The 20,343-nt window shown below is 41.2% G+C and overlaps 3 protein-coding genes across 3 annotated transcripts; 1 reads left to right on the top strand and 2 right to left on the bottom strand.

The window, feature by feature from the left end:
- Positions 1 to 1,511: 1,511 nt before the first annotated feature.
- On the bottom strand, positions 1,512 to 6,163 carry LOC310820222 (uncharacterized protein). Its single transcript, XM_083691807.1, has 6 exons — positions 5,854 to 6,163; positions 5,338 to 5,564; positions 5,107 to 5,179; positions 4,915 to 5,005; positions 4,562 to 4,671; positions 1,512 to 4,228 (listed from the first exon to the last, which is right to left on the bottom strand). The coding sequence occupies exons 1-6, from the start codon at positions 5,990 to 5,992 to the stop codon at positions 3,852 to 3,854; spliced, it is 1,017 nt and encodes a 338-aa protein (XP_083547933.1). The 5' UTR covers positions 5,993 to 6,163; the 3' UTR covers positions 1,512 to 3,851.
- Positions 6,164 to 8,520: 2,357 nt separating this feature from the next.
- Positions 8,521 to 11,281, top strand: glipr1a (GLI pathogenesis-related 1a). The gene is made up of 6 exons (XM_083692508.1): positions 8,521 to 8,768; positions 9,514 to 9,765; positions 10,126 to 10,244; positions 10,564 to 10,655; positions 10,992 to 11,018; positions 11,126 to 11,281. The coding sequence occupies exons 1-6, from the start codon at positions 8,592 to 8,594 to the stop codon at positions 11,278 to 11,280; spliced, it is 822 nt and encodes a 273-aa protein (XP_083548634.1). The 5' UTR covers positions 8,521 to 8,591; the 3' UTR covers position 11,281.
- Positions 11,282 to 11,292: 11 nt separating this feature from the next.
- Positions 11,293 to 15,853, bottom strand: krr1 (KRR1 small subunit processome component homolog). Its single transcript, XM_083692507.1, has 10 exons — positions 15,770 to 15,853; positions 15,195 to 15,370; positions 14,916 to 15,050; positions 14,652 to 14,777; positions 14,211 to 14,294; positions 13,907 to 13,963; positions 13,150 to 13,320; positions 12,909 to 12,986; positions 12,618 to 12,714; positions 11,293 to 12,300 (listed from the first exon to the last, which is right to left on the bottom strand). The coding sequence occupies exons 1-10, from the start codon at positions 15,843 to 15,845 to the stop codon at positions 12,158 to 12,160; spliced, it is 1,143 nt and encodes a 380-aa protein (XP_083548633.1). The 5' UTR covers positions 15,846 to 15,853; the 3' UTR covers positions 11,293 to 12,157.
- Positions 15,854 to 20,343: the final 4,490 nt, after the last annotated feature.

The raw sequence follows: 20,343 nt of genomic DNA, 5'->3' as shown, positions 1-20,343 counted from the left end.
TTGCCCCGGTTTGGTGATACCTATCACAACAACCATGTGAACTGTCTGCCACTAATTGGAGATGAGAAAAACAGTAGACTAGAATGTGTAGCATTAGTTAGCGGAAATGATTAACCTTCATCCAAACATAGAAAAGCTCTTCCAATGTCAGTTGCAGTTCACACCACACATTTTATAACAGGGTTAATGGGAATGTGAACAGCACATTCTTACCAAGACAAGCTCCATGGGCCTCCCTGCACTGGTCACATGTGAAAGTACTCCCTCCGCAACTATGGAGTGTAATTAAAGTAATTGACAAGCCCAGGTACTGAAGTGAAATTGTGTTGAAAATCCCATTGGGTGACATTTTCCCTGATTGGATGGGATTTGCGGCATGAAAGAGCCAGGTTAATTTGTGTTGACTCCCCAGTGCTGCTTCAATTAAGAGTTTCAGGATTAAGCTTCAGTATGAGGAATAATGTATGAATATATTCAGAGTATTTATCTTAGTCCGGTTCCATCCTTTTTGCTAAAATTCTAAAGTCTTATCCTGACATCCAACCAACTAAGGCCATTGGCTCTACTCTCTAAAAACAGAGGAACGTTATACCAGTCACCTCATGTGGTCAAATATGCATTATTACATCACATATGTATACATATATGTAATAAGAAATGCTTTGACAGGGTTGACTTGAGGACGGAATAAAATGGTTTCAGCTCAAATGTTCCGTTGCAGGATTGTGCTCCTCTGATGCCATCTACTGTACACAATGTACAATGGCTGGATTGGATAAAGCCTGTGTGGGGGTTACTGCTTGTATTGTTATATTACCTCTCACGTCTTTTACGACTGTGAAATTGCTTATTTTAACCTATGTTTAGACAGGTCCCAGACAGGCAGTACTTCATATATATGTTTTTAAAATGTTTCCAATACATTAAACATACACATAACTATGTAAGACTTCATCTGACTGGGCTTGGTCTGGTGGTATGTGTATTGCCATTTATGAACTAGCCCTAAAATCTCCCCATGAAAACAGAGAAAAATAATTATTGGAAATACATATTAAACTAAAGGTAGGTTGGAAAAACATGGTGGAAAACATGCTCCTACTTGTCTATATCCTTCTACTTCAGGTGTCCTGTCCTAGGTGGTATACAACATCTCTAAGATACAGAGATAATGGTGATAAAATCATCAAACAACCTTCAAATATTTTCTTCATACAGTTATTACACCATTAGTAATGGAGTTATTACACTTTGGCAGCCATATTGAACTTGGGGTAAACTCCATGGTGGCCCAAATGCTTCATTGAAAGGGTAGGGGCTAAAGATGAGAGCCACTGAGAAAACTTTTACTGGGCAAAATGCAAGTTTTTCTTTGGCTGGGACCTGGATCGTTGTATTAAGTCATTTAAGGCAATTCGCTCAGTCTGAAGTAGGACATGCTAAAAATAAAAACTATGACAATATCCAGGAATACAATTTCCAGTAATATAATAAATAATACTGACAAGAAAGACAGCCACACATCACAGCTTTAATTTCTAGTAAGGCATGGAGCATTTGCTCCCTTCTTCAAACCCCTCAGATATGTAATGTTCAAGAGCATAACTTATATCTACAAAGGAAAGAAGTGACACAAAATGAATAATTAAGGCGACATGACACTTCACAATAATAAGGAGATATAAACAACATTGTACAGTGGTTCTGTGGTTTCCACGAGGTATGAATTACATGGCTAATGTTGAATATCTGCTAATATACCTTCCAACTGTTAGTAATCACAAGACAAGACAATAGAAAACAATAGAGTACGTTCCCAATGTACTGATTGAAAAGTTTAGTTGAACAGCATTTCTGGACAAATAATGTTATGTTATTTGATCACCAGTTATAATTCCTCCAGCACTGTTAGTGCTAACCAGAGGCTACATTTTGCATCAACTACCACCAACAACTGATTATCATATGGAAGACTAAATCCACTAAAAGCAAACAAAGTTAAAAACTGGATAAAACCCATGATTGACCTGGCTTAGCACACAGCAGACAATAACTCCCCGTAGGGATGTTAAGTCTAGTAACTAGACTACTGTACATGTACTTCATGGTCTATCACAATGCACATTCATTTACAGTTTGTGTAAATAGTCAACATATGCATATTCATGATCATCATTCATCTCCCTCTAAAACCAAAAATCTCATGCAGAAGTATTCACTACAAAAAAAAGAAAGAAAATAGTTGCAAAGAAAGAGCATGTGCAAAATCTGTTTCAAAACATATACAGTAAAACATGCCACAAGCCAAAACTTCACAACCAATTTTAAATGTATATCTTCTGTATGGCTCAATAGATATGACATGTTTCTGATATTTTGGACTATTCTATGGCATGCGTGCATATCACAGTTGAAGGACTGTGCAGGGGGGTAATAGGAGGATTTAGAGTCTTGCAGTAACAGTTTCGGGGCCATTAAGGCTCTTACTAACAGATGGCAGCAGACAGTGAGTTACATGGTAACAGAGCAGCAGTCAGATGGTGAAAGCACATTTAGAGGTGTCTACATACAGGTACTACTTGACATTTGATACAGAGGTCAAGTTAAATATAGTCTGGGTGTTTAGTTGCTAATTGTTTACCTCAAATGTTTGTACCTCAAATTTCTGATTCAAGTAAAACTGTCAAGCTCATATGTAAGTAAATCATTTTCTTATCTCATTAGACTACAAAAAGTAGTTTTGAGGTAGTAAACGTTCAAAATGACCTTAATTTCTTAGCTTTTGCTTGTGGGGGAAGAGAGGTGTGCCTAGGAGAGCCGTTTCCAATGAGGTCACTCTTATTCATGAGAACCCAGAATGGATAAACTTCCGTAATGCACCTTTGAAGTGAAAAACTAAGGCCTTCTTAGACTCACTGGCATTTACTATGCCAAACAAATACATGTATAAAGCCTGCTTTAAACTCGGACTGAAATGGAAATCAGTAAATAATGCTCATAGTAATGACCTAACTCGTTTTTTCTGTAGTTTTTTTTGTAATTCTTTACTTTCGAAGGGTACGTTTCATAGCCAAGTTGTCTGCGAAATAATGACGTTCTAAGAAGTTAACGCTTCTAAGTGCGCCACCTCCTTTTATATTTGATATCATTGTAAATAGCGGTGACAGTTACAGTATGAAGAGGGAGCACGTTCTCCAATCATGATAAGGCACTGGTGAAGTGTGCCTGCATCGACAAAGTAAACAAAGTTGCGTTGCCATGTAGACAGTAGAGTTTGACAGCTAGCTAAAAGCTAGCAAAGTTATCATACATTTCATATCCCTGCTGCTAGATCTCTGCAGATTTTAATCAATTTTCTCTGAATATGATTACTCTATCAGTCAATATCAGGTATGCTACGATTTTAGTGAGTAGAGTAAATGATCTGTATTTTAGTACAAGCTAGCAACCAGCTGTAACATTGATTGGCTAGATGGACTGTCAGTCAACCGCCAAAGATACACGCCTAGTCAGTCCTAAAGCAGACTGAGCACAGGGAAATATATAAATTAATTAAAGCTGATTTAATAAACTTTACTTTGAAAGTGAACTTCGAAACATGAGTTTGTGCTACATTGTTGTTACTCCGACATAACAAAAGCATTAAAGAAATAATTTCAGTCCGACTTTAAAATGAGGAAGGAGGAGGAACAAGAAGAAAAATGCACATTTTTCATGAGAATTTTCTCTTCCAACTGTGACTCAAAAGTGAGACTTAATTGAAATGACCTATCAAAAGACTCTAGTGTTGTTAAGAAATGAGAAAATAAATAATTTGTTGCATACATGTACAGTTTAAAAGCTTTTTCTATTCATTCGGGCCTGTTGCGTCGCCTGAGCCCAGTTGCAGGTGGTTCTTCCGGAATGTTCCGGGTTGCCCCTATGTCCTCAATGTTTGTCTCATCTGAACCCTCCAAGAAGGGCATGAGCTCACTGTTATCTACCTCCTCCTCCTCTTCATCCACCTCCCCCTCCAGTCTCTCCCTCTCAGTCTCCTCTTGTAGCTGTTCTCCCTCTTCTCTAGTATCTTTCTCCTCAGGTTGGGGATGCTGATAGTGGACCAGCTCTGGTGCCTCTGGTGCCTCTTCCCCACCGCCATTTTGTTTCTCAGCTGCTCTTTCCTCTGGCAAAGAATCGTGGGTCGCCAGGGACTCGATGAGATCGTCCAGGTTCCGCTCGCAGGTCGGCTCTGAAAGAGGAAATGTGCAAGAATTGCGACCGTGCACCACAGTCACTGTAAACAGGCTGTGTTTCGGTGTGTATGTGGCAAATATTTATGTCCCACATCTTTGATTGTTGGCTAGAGAGATCAGACTGATAAATGGAGCGCACTGTACTTTGTGTACAGCATGACCCCTGAAGACTGAAATCCTAACTTGAGATCTGCACACCTAACTCGACTTTCACGCAAAACATGGATTGCAAGAAAATGTGAGTTACACACACACACATCCTAAGTTAGGATAAGTACACAGAACCTTAACTGATGAGAGATACATTCATCGCCCTTATAATCCATTACCTTCAATGTTTAGGGGTGGGCAGTCCATGCCTCTCTTCTTCATCAGGCAGCGGATGGACTGGAGCTGGGACATGATCTCGTTCTTCTGCTCCTGGGCCACAGACTTGACACTGGAGGAGAAGGGTGGAGGGAGAGGGACAGGAGAGGGTGATACAATGGAATGCCCTTTGATCACTTGGACAAGTGCATTATACTCCTGAGAGGACCATTGTCCGGTTTCCAGGTGACACGCTGGCCTATTGAGCAGTGTTACGTGCAAGGACAGACAGGGATATAGGCTATACGTTTACATAGGGTGATATTTAAACCGACAGATTAGACAAAAAGCAGCTAAACACACAAGGAGCACTCACCAATTAGTCAATGGGTCAAGCTGGGTGAGAATTGAGTTAAGCATCTTCTCTGTTTGTGCTAGCCGCTGCTCCAGCTCGGTAAGCTGATTCTCTATGGAAAGTAACAAAGCCACCAACCATGTAAAGCAAACACCTGGGCTGGTTAAATAAACAAAGTCATGCAAACAGGAGGCATCTGATTAATACACACACCTGTCTCCTCTGACTTTTTGGCCCCCTTGGCAGTCTTGTTCTTTTGGGTTTGGGAGTCATCTGCAGACTTGATCTGAAGAGGGAGAGATTACTCTAAAGATTATAAAGCATGTGTGTGATATGGGAACCACATTATATAGTCTATTTATCATCATCATAATTCACACAACTTTTGCTTTTGATAGATTCTGTTGAATCACTTCTCATTATATATACTATTAATTGCATTACCTTCAGAAACTTGTACGCTGCAAAGACACCTACTCCAATGGCATAGAGAGGCATTAGTGTGAACACATAGCCCTTGTTACTGTTGGGTTTGTACTTGTCAGTCTTCATCTCCTGCTCCATCATCATCTTCATCTGCTGCATGTTCTCCAGGGTCTGTGCCTTGGAACCGGGTGTGTTCACACTGACTGGCTGCCCTCTCACTGCGCCTGGTCCTGGACCCGGACCAGCTTAAAGATGATGATAATGATGATGATGAATGATAATAGTAATGCGTGACACTTGCCAAACAATCATGATGCATACTCCAATAAAGAGACAGAATTATTTTTCATAGTTGTTTTATCAGACTAGTTGCTCACAATAAAAACAAATCATTACAATTATGTGCCAGCAAGCTGAGATAGCGCTATCAAGCTAAATTGGCAATGACTTGACATGTTGGCATAGCCTACTCACTGTAGCTATTATTAGCAAAGAGCGTAAGTATTAGTACAATATTAGTGGAATTCTCGTTACCCTTTCTGTTGTAGCGTGAATCAAATCCTCGTGCTTCCTTCGATGCAGTCCCAACGCCGAAGATTCTGGGGAAAACCACAAAAGCGAAAAGCACAGCCGTGAATCCAACCACGACCTGCTGGGAGGTTGACAGAACCATTCTTCTGCAAAAGCAATCACGAGAACTGCGACGAAGATTGCACCAGCCGTGCAACAAATAAGCTTTGGTATTATGGAGTCTTAAGGGAAAACTTTGTAAAACTGCCTCGGAGACGCTTAAAGCTAAAAAAACAAAAACAAACAAAGCATCCAAACACTGTTTTGATTGTCCAAAAAACAACTGTTATGTTCCACTTCCTGCAGTGCGTCTGTGAGTTTAGTGGAACTCCGCCTATCTACTTCCGGTCGATGCAAACGTATGTAAAGGCAGATTTACATAAAACTTATTTTAACGTTAAACTTCTTTAAGCATTTAGAAATACTAAATATGGATAAAGGAACCACAAATTATATGTAACTATACCTGGGAATAAACATTTAATCATCTCAATGTATTATTTGTGTTTTTAAGGGTTCGTAATTCTTCTAATATCCAAATTAACTTTGCTGCACTATATAGCGGACACATAATGGACTGTACACCAAAAAAAGATCAAAGTCTAAACATGATTTTGACTACCACTGTACTCCACAACACTTATAGAATACATATCAGGTGAGTTTCAACCATGAGCGATGTCATACGAACAATTATTGACCCTTTACTGTGTCCCAACAGTTCAAAGCGCCACCCCTAAATTGCATAGGAAATACATAATGGACTGTACACCCCCCCAAAAATCAAAGGCTAAACATGATTTTCACTACCACTGTACTCCGCAACACTTCTAGAATACATATCAGGTGAGTTTCAACCATGAGCGATGTCATACGACATCATAATTATTTACTGTGTCCAGTTTAAAGCGCCACCAACAAATCAAAGGCTTAACATTATTTTCAGTTATATGTAATATACTGTATGTCATTACACTTGCACTTCTATGTAATAGCTATTGGCCATTATTCGGGAATTATCACTAGTCTTTACTAATGAGCCAGATTTAACACCCCACCATTGTCATCCAATTGGACCAATCTGAATGATATGAATAGGCTTGTGTGACAGTGTGAATAGTTGGCATCATTGCCAACGCTAGCCATACATATTTAAAGTGCCTCTTTTTGCAGTGTTGGGGAAGCTACTCTGAAAATATATTTAACAACATTACCAATTGCTTTACAAGAAAAGGAGTTACACTACACTAAAACTATCCCGAAATATAGTTTGTCAAACTAGAGCTACCAGTCCATGTGACAGAAAGCGTGTGACCGAAATCACTGGGAGAGGGAAAAAATAGTGAAGGGGAGCAAAGTGGGGAGACCGGAGGCAGTAAGAGAAGAAACAATGGAAATATTTGCAGATTTCTGCCCATTTCCATTTCTCTCTTAACAGTCAGTATTGCTTATTTGAAATAAGATTTTTCAAAAGTAGTATGCCCACCACTGACTTCTCTATAACAGTGCTAAAATGTCTTTATGAAGAGAAACACACACAATCAAATTCTTCCATGTTTAATTTCCAACGTTAGGACCAAGTGGCCTAGATCCCTGTCATGCAAATGGTAACAATACATTTGCATTACCAATGAACACATTTGATTGGGATACAGGTGGGCCAAGTCTCTGATTGGTTACCCTGCAATGAGGTGTGGTTGGGTAGTTGCAGATAGCAGAAAGTTCTTCACAACGTATCTTTTCACTCAAATCCTGTTATTGATCTCGTAAATAATAGGTTCATTGACAGCGTCCTATGCATCAACGCACAATGGTCGGTCACTGCAGACCACATGCCAGCACAGGAGGACGCACACGATCATTCAAACTCAGACCTTTGTCAGAGTGACCTGAACCTTAACTCCAACTCCCAATCTCATAGCCAATTCAATTGCACAGTCTACTGTATTGTTGTATGTGTTTGGGGTTGTTCTTGTTTTTTTTGTTACTATAACAGCCACAGGTGACACTTGTTGCAGCCTACTGTACCACTCCACAAAATAAGTTCCCAAGGGAAAAATAAAGTTATTGTCTTGTAAAAGCCACACGCATCAGCATACCTTATGATGCATGTAGTAATCTCTTTAAGATATCTATTAAAGTGGCCATGTAGTCGTTCTAATTTAAATTTACAAAAAGCCATGGGTGTCTAGAAAATCACTGTGTGTGTTTGTTTATAATACAACTCGTCACTAAATATTTGTAATCATTATTTTCCACTTGCCTCCAGCTGTCATTGAAATGCACGCTCTGCTGGTGTAGGCATGGCGGTGCATTTTTGATTAACAGTTTGTCTCATGAGTCATTCTTTCATGATATCCGCGTTCTTATAATAATTTCAATAATTAAAAAGTTCAATAATTATCAATTCTTTAGCAGCCTAGTGTCTCAATGTGGATTTATGCAGCATTTCTGTTTGCAGTTGGATCCCCGGTTTCTCTGATACAAGGTAGCAGAAAGACTGCCATGTTTTAAAACCGTTATTGCACCACTTGAATCACGTTGACTGAAATTTACACAGTGACTTCCTCCTCATCTAAAAGTGGCATCTGTTTTGTGTCAGTTCCTGTATGCACTGAGCTGTGACACAGGGAGAGGAGAGACATTCTGTTCTGCCTGCTGGTTCCAGAACGTATAGCCGTCTCATCTTCTTGATCTGAAGCATGGGGCAGATCCTGCTGCAGGCTGGGATTTTTCTGGTCTGGTCTGTCCATTTTGCGGCTTTGGGGGGCAACCCACTGCCTGACATCACAAATGAGAAATTCATTGATGACTGTGTAAGGATGCACAATGAAAACCGATCCTCAGTGAGTCCCCCTGCCAGTGATATGCTCCACATGGTAAGCAGTAAGAGTCGGAATGATACAGGTCTCGAAAACCTCAACCTGATCTGGAAAATCTGAATCTAATCTCGACTGAGATTCATCTTTATTTATGGGGAGTTATATTTAGTGAGACTAAGTTCAACCATACAATTCACATGCTAGTTCATGATTTAAAAACTCTGCAGTACATGAGTAATGCTTGAAAGCCTCCTATTGCAAAAGTGTGCTTATAAACTGTAGTTTGTTGCCTATAGCCTTTCTCCTGTGTTCATCACCCCCCCCCCTTGTTATAGTGTTCGCGGCCAAATTTGGCAGGTTAGTGGTTAACGTGAGTAACCGCAGTGAATATACAAACAACACTGAAAATGTATCGACATTTCTATGTATTTTTTCCTACTGTATGTATGTAGTTTTACATTTCATTACCCATTAATTCCCTATGGCGGTCATTTTAGACCGTAACCCCACAGCTGTGACAAAGTTGACTAAACCACTCAAAATTCAATGAAAGTGGTGATCAGCAATTTTATATGTTCAAATGCCAAGTGTGGAGGAAAACATAAGGTCTTGAGGCAATTCGATGAAAAACACGATATTTATGATTTGGGGAAATTGTAAATCAGTCAGATTTGACCCGAACACACCAGGAAGGCTAGATGCACGAGATGATCTGAGAATGATAGAATGCCAATTAGATCCATGGGAGAGTGTCAAGTTAGACACAATAACTGTCTGTGATTCTGGCTTTATCTTTATCAAGACGTGGGATGAGGGTTTAGCCATCACTGCAAGAGCATGGGCCAGGTTATGTGATTTTCAACACAACATCCACCTGCGTGATACGAAGCGCGTCCACCCCGTCTTCTCCTCGGTGGGAGAGAACATCTGGGCAGGATCCCCACCCACCATCTTTACGGTCCTGAGGGCCATGAATTCATGGGTCGATAATGAGGTCAAAGACTACAACTACGAAAGCAATGGGTGCACAAACGTCTGCGGCCACTACACACAGGTATTTAACTCTTCAATGTACTCCATCACTGCTGACATTTGTGCCTGATTCCAAAAAAATATTTTTTTTACACACATATATGTATACACTCACCGGGCACTTTATTTCTTCTTTTAACTACACTAAAAAATGTTGAAAAAAAGAATCTCTACTTTAACCTCATAGTAATTGTTTATTTTCAAATCCAAACTGTTGGAGTATAGAGCTGAAAGAAGACAAAACGCTTCCTCTTTCCAATACTTATGGAGGCCACTGTATAGATATATTATACATATTGTGTATTGTTCCTTTACTGTGTCTTCAAAAAGGGTAAGTGCAACATTTTGTCTTCTTTTCTAATTGCACAATCTGCTTTTATAGGTTGCATGGGCGAGGACCTATAAGGTTGGTTGTGCTGTCCAAATCTGCCCAAATGGAGTAGCCAAAACGTCTTTTGCAGCCGAAGAGGGAGCCATGTTTGTATGCAACTATGCTGAAGCGTAAGAAAGACTGAGTGCACCAACATGAATGTTCAGTTGTAATATAATAATAATATATAATATCTGCCATTCAGCTGACGCTTTTATCCAAAGCGTGAGAGATTGCAGTGAGAGCATACATTTCAGTATATATGGTCCCAGCAGGGATCAAACCCACAACCTAAGCGTTGTTAGCGCCATGTTCTACCAACAGACCAGTTGTACGCATGGGCATGTACTGCATGCCTGCATAACACATGACCATACTGTCTACAAGGTATTTTTTATGATATACATGCTGTGGGTGGCAACATACAAATTCAGTGCATGCTTTCTCCAGGGGCAACGTGAATGGGCAGTTACCATACCAGAGAGGACTTGCATGCAGTGCTTGCCAGGGTGTAACCGATCAATGTCAAAACAAGCTCTGCCGTGAGTCCCTTTTCACACTTCACAAGAAGAGTATGTTTTACGAGAATTGTAATAAGCAGCAGCACATTTCAGTCATAACCCAAGAGACAAATGCAGTAGTTGGTGGAGGTGTTGTACAACACTGCAAAAAGCTCAACCCTACCCGTTACAATATAATAATACATACTGTTTATATTGCACTTTTTTAAGACCTAAAGACACTTTCTGTTCCACTTTTCTCTCCTATCAATTTAACTCCTCCACTATATTTTTTGATGATATTTAATTGAACAGCTGCCCCACCATTCATTGACTATCGATGAATAAAGCTGCTTATGTGGCCATCTATCCTTACAGGAAACCCAGAACGAGATGAACTGAAAAGTGAGTTCAGCCTACTTACTTTGTCATTTGTATTGTATCTTTTTCTCAGCCCCACTGACAGTATGTGGTATTGTGACCTTGCCATGACCTCTACAACCTGTCTCTAGGGTACAACTGGACCCCCGACTGGGACCCTGCTTTGTCCACCTGTGGACCCTCGTGTCTGGCTGTGTTGGCCATCAGGCCTCTGGCCCTTCTCATTACATTCCTCGCCACATATGGACTACACAGATTTTACCCCAACATGTTCTGCTATGAGTAGCTCTGATTGCTGTATTTAAAGCCTGTACACTTCATAGAAAAGTTCAAGAACTGGTATGAGTTTCAAACTATTGTTAGCTTCTCTATAGCGATGTTGTGTTTGTAGGGGTTTGTCTGAAGACAAAATATCAAATAAAGGAATTCAATTGGGTAGATTGAATGTGTAAGGGTCCATTTTGAACAAAGAGAAATGAGACAGTTTATCAAATAGCTCTTTTATGGCATCCTTACAAACACAACAAATGTCAAAGAATAGGGCATCGCAAGAAAAGAATGCTTCTACAGAAGTACTGGAAAACTTCTAATAACAGGCCCCCAATTTGAAGGCATCCGTGGGATGTCCTTAACACTTGCTGAACACAAAAAAACTAATTGTTTGCATGTTTAAGAAATACAAATGTCAATTCATAAACAAAACAACATTTCAGTTATCAAAAAAATAATATTTTCATCAAATATAAATATTAACTAGGGACAACCTTGAATAGGACAAGAGAAGTAATATGTGGTATTAGGCTTCATCACGTGAACCATTAAGTCAGTCTGTATTCTTTTATGCTATTGGGTAAACCAATATTCTGGGCTAGGGTGACATGAAAATAGGATATACAGTAGCATACATCAGGCCAATACTGTATACATACCCACATCGTAATTGCTGACATTAGCAATCATTATGGATTTCTCATATCTAATGACATAAATATGAAATCCCCTCAGTTTCTATCACACACGAAATATTGAATCAATGTGGATAAATGAAGACTGATGCCAGGACAAATCTGATATCCTGTGCTTATGGAGTCATTATGCCAGTCTACAGAATGCATCTGAATGCAGTGTCTCTGAATATAGTCCAATGTCCAAGTCTCTCCAAGTTAGCGCTTCTTCTTCTTCTTCTTATCATTTGTGTTGGTGGTTTTAGGGGCAGGGTTGAGTGGAGGGGCTCCCAACTTAGTGGTCTTGGCTTTCTTTACTTTAGCTTTGAGGGCCTCAATGTTGATTTTGCCCTCTGAAGGAGCTACAACAGAAGAGAGGATAGACACAAAGTGTTGAAACTAAACAATCAAGAATGTTTAATATGCACAAGTCGAACAAGAGTGATGGTATCCTTTAACTGACCACTTCTGGAACACTCACCAGTGTTTTATGTGGTATTTACCTAGCAACAATACTTTGATTGGCTACAAAACATTTTTGGGGTGAATTAAGTGAATTAGAATGTTGGCAATTTGGACGACTTTATTCACCCTCGGCACTAAATGAGTTCTTTCACCAAATGTATTGAAAGTTTGTGTGTGTGAGAGTATGTGATTGAACTGTAATAGTCTAATATACCTTTGTTGGTCTTCTTTATAACAGCCTTCTCCTTAGGTGGAATAAAGGCCTTGTTTCTCTCCTCCTGCTTCTTGGTCAACGCCTCAGCTTGTTTCACCTTGGAAAGAAAAAACATAGGATAAATCAGACACGAGATTTAAAACATTCTGGTGCATCAAATAGTTCAATGAGGTTTAGAGTCTTGTATTGCCATGACTGACTGTCCTGTCTCCTTCATAACGGTGTAAATACGATGGCTGATGATGTTGCTTGAGTCAAACTGTAAAGACAAAATAAGACAAATGGGCTTACCTTGACCTCTTGCATCCTCTTCCTCTTCTTCACACTCTCTCGAAGGAAGAACTCTCCGGTAGCCAGTTCCCTGTCCACCTGCATGATCACAACAAAACCAGTGAATGCAAATCCAAATACACTGAGCTTGTTACTGAAGGTGACAGGTGATGTTATAATGCCAGTCATCTCAATCTGGGACGTGTGTGAACGTGTGTGTGTGTGTGTGTGTGTGTGTGTGCGCCCTGGCCTGCCCACTGACCTGGCTCTCAGGCTGCTGCGGGGGGAACGGGGTGTACTCCTTCTTCACAGACTTCTTCTTGGGCTCCTTGCGCTTGGTCAGGTTCTTGTGTCTGAAGTTGGGCAGGAACCTCTCCCAGCTCTGCATCCGCAGGTCTGGGTCTTTGGAGAGTTCCCGCTTGATCATAAGCGTCTGTGATCGAAACGAAGGGCGGTCGCCACAGTATTAGGGTTAGAGGGGGGAAAAATGTTGAAGGGGCAACTTTGTGAGTGTGGCATTAATGGTGGCTTGCACTAGTAAACACGTCCCTTGATAGTGTGTATGTGGTGTGTGTGTGATTTTTTAACAGCATGTGCTGGATTGCATTACGAAAACCCGATTCATGTTTATTCATGTCAAAATGCAAAAAAAAAATACAGCTAAAACTATGAATTCACTAAGGAATATCATAACGCTTTCACTGTTGTTTTCAACAACAATGTCGTTGGCGATCAACAATAGTTACTCTATCATTACAAAATGATGGCGTTAACTACCTCTTTTTAGATTGTCTCACCAGTTCGAAAGAGCAGGAGAAGCTATTTCAGTCTTCCTGTGTTGCATCAAAACCACAACCCTTTCCTCACTTCCTGTCCTCATAGCATATTTTATGCACCGTTTTAGTTTTAAGGTGACACATTAACAAAAGGTTTCTGTTCTGTGAGTATCAGAAACTTATCTGTTCACTTCACTTCAGTTCAGTTAAAGAGACAAATGTCAGCTTCAACATAAGGCATACCTTGATGTTGTAGATAGGGTGAATGTTCTTCATGGTATCCAGGACCACTTTTCGTACCTACGCATGAAAAGCCAAGATTTTAGCAAACAATCTTGCTCAATTATCTGGCACCACAAATAAAATACTGTATTGCTCCATTACAAATAAGTACCTTACATTATACTGTATACAGTACTCCAAAACATGTTCAATTACATCCAACTGCTGCAATATTTTATTATTGCAAACACATTCCATGTTCAAAAGATACAAGTGTTAAGTGAGTCATTAGAGGAGAGAACTGATGAAAGAGAGCTGTGCCCACCTCTTTGAGGCCATTGAAGGGTCCCAGAGCGGAGACAGTGTTCCCCTGCACCATGACGTAGCAGTTAGTGAGCAGCTCAAGGGCCTTAGAGCGGGGAAGGAAATGAGGCATACGCCCGTGAAACGGATTTCAATGAGACCAGTCTGAATGTGTTGCAATCGTGCGGAACAAGCTGTATGCAATTGTGACTAATAGAGAGATTGAACAAATGGGAATGAGCACTATGCTGCTACCTAGTGATGCTAAACCTAAAATACATCGGTGTGTGTGTTCTGTCATTGGTGTGTGTGTTCTGTCATCGGTGTGTGTGTTCTGTCATTGGTGTGTGTGTGTGTTCTGTCATTGGTGTGTGTGTTCTGTCATTGGTGTGTGTGTTCTGTCATTGGTGTGTGTGTTCTGTCATTGGTGTGTTCCACCCAACAGCTCAGGTTGAGGACTGACCTTTAGTGTAGACCCCTTGGGGCCAATAAGTCTCTGCCGTCTTTTGACGAACCGCTCTCTGTTTCTGACTAGTGTCCCGATCTTGATGATGTCACATGCCATACCATCCTCGAGCATCCGTACAGCCTTAGGGTAGAAGAAAACAGTTAAATATTCCAAATCATGGGAAATCAAAACGTGTACTATTATCATTGTACATTATGCATTCATTTCTTCCATTACTTAAAAAAAAAAAAATGAACTATCAGGATCGTACAAGTTCACCTGTTCAAATGGCACACTCCTGGCCAATAGCTTGATGAGGTCCCTTCCCCTAATGATGGCATAAGGGTCAAAGGTCTTTTTGGTGGTGCTTACAGTGATGCTGCCCTCGATCAAATCCAGGGTGGCCTTGATGTACTGAAATTGGGGGAATAGAACATGAATGTTTCTGAACTTTCAATATACGTCTCAAACCCGACAATAAAACGGCTACTTGCGGAGGGTGGCGAAATAGATCACTAACTGTTCAGTCAAAGTTAATTATTCATTAGCCCAACTTACTGTATCTCCCAATGCTTTCTGCACCAGTGGCCAGCACTCTTTCAGGTATGCCTCTCTGTATTTGGGAAAGAGAGTAGCAAAGCTGCTCTCCTCCAGGAGTCCTTTGGGGTTGTCATCTTTCGTAAAGGCTGGCTCCTTCCATCCATCAGGAACAGTTAAGAGTTGAGATTCATCAACTGTAAACACAAGCATGGGTAATGTAACTATGCTACACAGGTTAGCTAGCTAGTCATTACATTTTATCTTGGAGGTCCTCATTCAGGGCTCGCCTCATGAGACACTTGTCATGACCTGCGCTGTGAATAGTTTCAATATTTTCCTATAGCTTAAAGTAATACATCGTGTTCATGAGCGGAAAAAACAGCTTGCTATGAAATAAATGCTTTCATTGCTCATGATCTGTTTATACAGCAGCATGAGTGCCCAGGCGGTGTTAGCAAGCTAACGCGTTAGCACGTTGTCTACGTACATCTGGGTTTGTTTCAAGTTAATTGAAAGGACATCACAGCAAACTTGGTCTAGATGGCAGAATTACACGTCTTGGTTTACTAAATTAGACAATTTCCTTGTATTACCTTGGTTATTCTTCTTTTTCGATGTCTTCTCCGACTGCGATTCACTCACGCTTTCCTCGTTTGTGGAGGACGCCATTGTTGTTGTACCGGATATGCAACCTCAACGGAACGGAACTTCTGTGCAATGTGAGTGCGTGCTGCATTCAAAATTGTTCCGCTGTATAACATATTCAGCCACATCTGCAATACCAAATGTCTCCGACCAATAGATCTTTAACATTGTGTGCTTAACATGCATTGCATTTCATATGCATGAGACAAATCATGACTTATTGTAGGCTCCCAAAAATCACGTGTGATAATGGGTTATAATGACAATAGTCTTATCAAAATGACAAATAAAAAGAGATGCAGTTTTATGTCTTTATTGAGGCTTCACCTTCTCATAGTACGTTATTATTGCTTTTGTTGCGCTCACACAAAGCACTGTCAACACCAACAAGCCAATGGTTCCTCCCACGACTGAGATTGTTGTCACAACCTCATTCCCTGCAAGGACATTCAAACGTAAGTACATGTCGGACATCAATTTGAGCCTGTCATCTCTACAGGTCTGTCCTTCATATCCATGATCCCTCATCAACTCACAGTTTGAAACGGCCCCTGGTAGTGCTGCCTCCAGGTTGACCAGAAGTGGTCCTGCAGACACAACAGCTGTCTGTTTGGGGTTGAAATCCCTTCTGCTGGTTGACCTCTTTGAAATTCTCTGGGTGGTACAGTTCTATAAGAAGAGATGGGAAATCACAATGAAAGACACAGTGGGATGAGACTGAGGCAGGAAAAAATGCCTCAGTACATGAAATGAACGTTGTTCGAGGACGAATCATAAGCTGATAAAAGGGGCATCACAATATCAAGAGGTAAGCACTGCTCGATGCATGCAAGACTCAAGAAATCTAATGATTTCTAATCAATTATATGCAACCAAAACGCTTTACCGTAGTACACTCCTCATCCTGACCGCATATCCGGGCCAAGCAGTGTATGTAGATTGGTAATTCTTTTTGCATGCTGAACATCTGGACTGAGAACCTGCTCTTCTGATCCAACCCGTTGAGAGAGAGCCAATCGAATGTGCTGTCCATAGGGCAGCTGTGGGGAGAGAGAGGACCACAGTCACAACAAGATGTTTCATTATTATTTCATCACTACTTGTCTCATTAATGCTTACTAGACTGTTGGCTGCATAAACTGTGTTGACTAAAAGTACACCAGTAAGTAGCCATTTTCTATTCAATTTCCATTGTCCTCCAAGAATGGCTCTCACATATCCAGTCTGTTCCTCAATTCATGCACTTTTGTTGGACTTCCAGGCACCGTCAATAAATATACATTTCTCTTTACAGTAACATGATAACTCACCCATCGCTGAGGAAGAGGCCCTGGACCTCGTCCTGTGGGTCTCGACTCTCGGTGGCCCAGCAGGACACCACCTCCAGGAGGAGCTCGGAGGCAAAGGTGTTGTTTGTCTGCAGGGCCACCTCGAAGAACAGCATGTCGCTGGGGATGAGGGCGATGGAGTGCATGTGGCGGGAGGTGAAGGAGAGATCGCTGTACATGGTCATGGCCAGCCCCAGCTCGTGGGAGGAGTTGTACTCCACCACAGAATGGGAGGTGATCCTGGAGGGGCCAATAAGGGGACACTAAACAAAGTGGAAATATACATTTCAATGTAACTGTCCACCTAGTTTGTTAGGTTGTCAATCACCTTTTGCCCCCTGCTGATGGAAAGGAAATGGCTCATTATTTCCCTGAAATCAGGAGTGCAAGTGTCTCGTTCTTGAGGGCCTCCAAGTCTAGTAGTATTATCCTTTATACAAGAGCTACAGTACCAAGGAGAATCCCTGACCAATCAATTACATTCATTTCATAATCATACCTTCCAAGGTCACTGACCTTTATAGTAGTATAGTAAATGTATTAATCATGATGACCTTAATCTGAACTTCAGCATTTAAGTGAATTGCATCCGTAAAACTAACTCAATTTCCTTACACTGCCATGCACTCTTAACTGAGCTCTTGTGAGAATGTAAAGATGCCCAAGATACTGGTAAATAATGAGTGTGCAGTTACTATGGCAGTGGCAGCAGAGGGCGCACCTCAGTAAGGAGCAGTCAGGGCAGTTAACCATGACTTAATGCAGCTAAAAAGCTAAACATCGCTCTCCAAAATGTATTAAAGACCATATGCCTTGCCTGATCTTTAATTGTTCTAAATGATCTTTCCACTGATAATGAAATATATACAATGTCACACTAACAGAATTTCGTCTCCATGTAAGACTACACTTTTGAATGTAAGGCAAATAGCACAGCCCTTTTACCAATTCCTGACTAAATGGAATACTGTACAAATTATGTATTTGCCCAATATTAACCATACTGTCCCTGGAACTAAGTCAGATTGTTAATTGTTAATTTTCTAACTTTTCTAGTTAATAATATCTAAAATAATTTTCTAAAGCCATTTTCAGGTTCATGTCTTAAGGGTCTCAGGCAAGGTTAATGATAAGGGGGAGTGGTTTCAAACCACCTCAGGTTACATGAGAACATAACTATAAGCTGCCGTGTCTTACCAATCCAGATCCACGTTGACCTGGGCTTTGCGGACATAGTTGCGGGGGTAGACGCATTTCCAGATTACCTTGAGATCCCTACGGGTGATAGTCATCTCCCTGCTCAAGGTAACCTTCAGAGTGTTCTGGAATGCTATGTGTGTGTTGTTCACCTGGGGACACACACACGGACACACACTTCATCCGAGTAGAGTGCTGTGTACAATGGCATAATTACATTACAGAGATGCTTGGCAGAAATCCTGCGGGACTTGTATAGTTATCATTATACCACCTTGCGCGTGATTAGAATTTGACCACTGCTTTGTGAGCAGTCTAATGTCCTCCTGCGAGACCTCCATTAGATGACTGTCACTCACCAGCCTCTTCATCCCACACTGGGAGAGCTTGCGTGACATGCGAAAGAAGTAGACCGTCTCACTCTCATCGATGTCGCAACGGCCGTCGTTCAGGACGACCTCCACGTTGCCCCCAAGGTAGCCAATCAGGAAGGCCTTTGCTATGCCTCCAGCTATCAATCTGTCCAGGCATTGGGTGAATGACCCGTTCTCTGTTTGCAAATGGGAGTGGTCTAGAAAGCAGCATCTCAACTCCCATACAGGAGGTATTTATTCATTTTTGTTCTAACCCAACACTGGCTGTACAACATTTTGCTATACCATTATAAGAAGGAACTCATCTTACCTTGACAGGTGGGATGAGAGACAGAGTCCACAAGGGGGACATAGGCAGAGCTGATGTCATAGTAGCCATGTTGGCACACACAGGTGAAAGAGTCCAGAGTGTTGATGCACAGAGAGTTGGGGGGACACTTTGTCAGGTCAGGTGAGGCACATTCATCTGGGTCTGTCGAAAGGATCATAAAAACACAGCTGTGGCATTGTCCATTGTACAATGCAGGTGTATTTAATGATTTCAGTGAGCTTTTACTTATTGTTAAGTCATTTGATTTGGTATCCCAACCAATGCACAAAACAATAGTGTTGGACAGGTCCAATGTAAGCAGGAATTATCATTTGAAAGCAAGTCATACACAAATACAAATCTTACAGAACATTCCAGAAATAACAATCATCCTAAACCAGGGTCATGTTCAGTAGGCTGGAAAACAAAGTCAAATGAAGCCTTGTATTAACTGTGACACAGATGCTGCTGCATTTCCTCTCTTACCATCCCAGTATATGATCCCATCAGACACAGTGATGTTGGGGGACTGGAGGGACTGGATATGGTCTAGCTGCTCTCCACGTGGCAGTGGTACAAGTGCATCTGTTATGGATGCGTCAAACGTTTGAAAGGTGATCTTTGTTTCCGATTTGCCTACCATCTCCTCAAAGGCAACCAACTGCACCCTGGCCTTTTGAGGGAACCCTTTCAACAGCGTCTCGAGCTGTGGACACAGAGAGAAGGACGTTTGGGATAAACAGTTTGATTCTTGTCCCACTACTGCACTCATTCACACCCCCTGACGGATTCAAAAGGAATGGATTGGTTTATGATGGTGGAAACTCCCTCTGACTAGCCCATGCTTACACCAATCCAATGCTTTTGAATCCATGAGGAGGAGTGAACAAGTGCACACTTATAGGACATGGTAGAAGACAGTGGGACCACAGATGGGGCATCTGTCAAAGGCCAAAGACACTCACTTTGTTTTTGACTATGCGTTCCAGCTCAGCTCTGGGCTCAGCCTTGGGATCTCGCAAGGGCACTGCCAGCAACCAGGGCACAATAATGTCCAGAGTTGGGCTTGAGAAGTCAAACTGCAACCCTACAGCGACAAAGAAAGAGAACGGCAAACTTGCACACATGATTTGATTGCTGGCTGAGTATACCAGCAATCCACTCCAATATCCAAGATGAATCTTAGAACCTAATATAGCAACAGTCCCTTCACAAAGGTGACTCCTTCAAGGAAAAAGAGGATACAAAAGTGACACTATGCATTGCCACTCCTAAACGTCCCCAACAACAAATCACATCAGACCAACTAACCT

This window comes from Argentina silus (genome assembly GCF_951799395.1).
Source record: "Argentina silus genome assembly, chromosome: 20".
NCBI lineage: Eukaryota > Metazoa > Chordata > Actinopteri > Argentiniformes > Argentinidae > Argentina > Argentina silus.
The sequence above is the reverse complement of the archived record's forward strand: the minus strand, read 5'-3'. Positions and strand labels throughout refer to the sequence as shown.

Coding starts and splice junctions, on each gene's coding strand:
- krr1 (XM_083692507.1), bottom strand. CDS start 15,845: ATGGCGTCCTCCACAAACGAGGAAAGCGTGAGTGAATCGCAGTCGGAG. Junction 14,778..14,915: donor GGAGTGTGCCATTTGAACAG/GTGAACTTGTAC, acceptor TTCTACCCTAAG/GCTGTACGGATGCTCGAGGA. Junction 14,295..14,651: donor CCAAGGGGTCTACACTAAAG/GTCAGTCCTCAA, acceptor CCCCGCTCTAAG/GCCCTTGAGCTGCTCACTAA.
- LOC310820222 (XM_083691807.1), bottom strand. CDS start 5,992: ATGGTTCTGTCAACCTCCCAGCAGGTCGTGGTTGGATTCACGGCTGTG. Junction 5,565..5,853: donor TTCACGCTACAACAGAAAGG/GTAACGAGAATT, acceptor ATCATCTTTAAG/CTGGTCCGGGTCCAGGACCA. Junction 4,672..4,914: donor CTTGACCCATTGACTAATTG/GTGAGTGCTCCT, acceptor CTTCTCCTCCAG/TGTCAAGTCTGTGGCCCAGG.
- glipr1a (XM_083692508.1), top strand. CDS start 8,592: ATGGGGCAGATCCTGCTGCAGGCTGGGATTTTTCTGGTCTGGTCTGTC. Junction 8,769..9,513: donor CCAGTGATATGCTCCACATG/GTAAGCAGTAAG, acceptor ATCTTTATCAAG/ACGTGGGATGAGGGTTTAGC. Junction 11,019..11,125: donor AGAACGAGATGAACTGAAAA/GTGAGTTCAGCC, acceptor ACCTGTCTCTAG/GGTACAACTGGACCCCCGAC.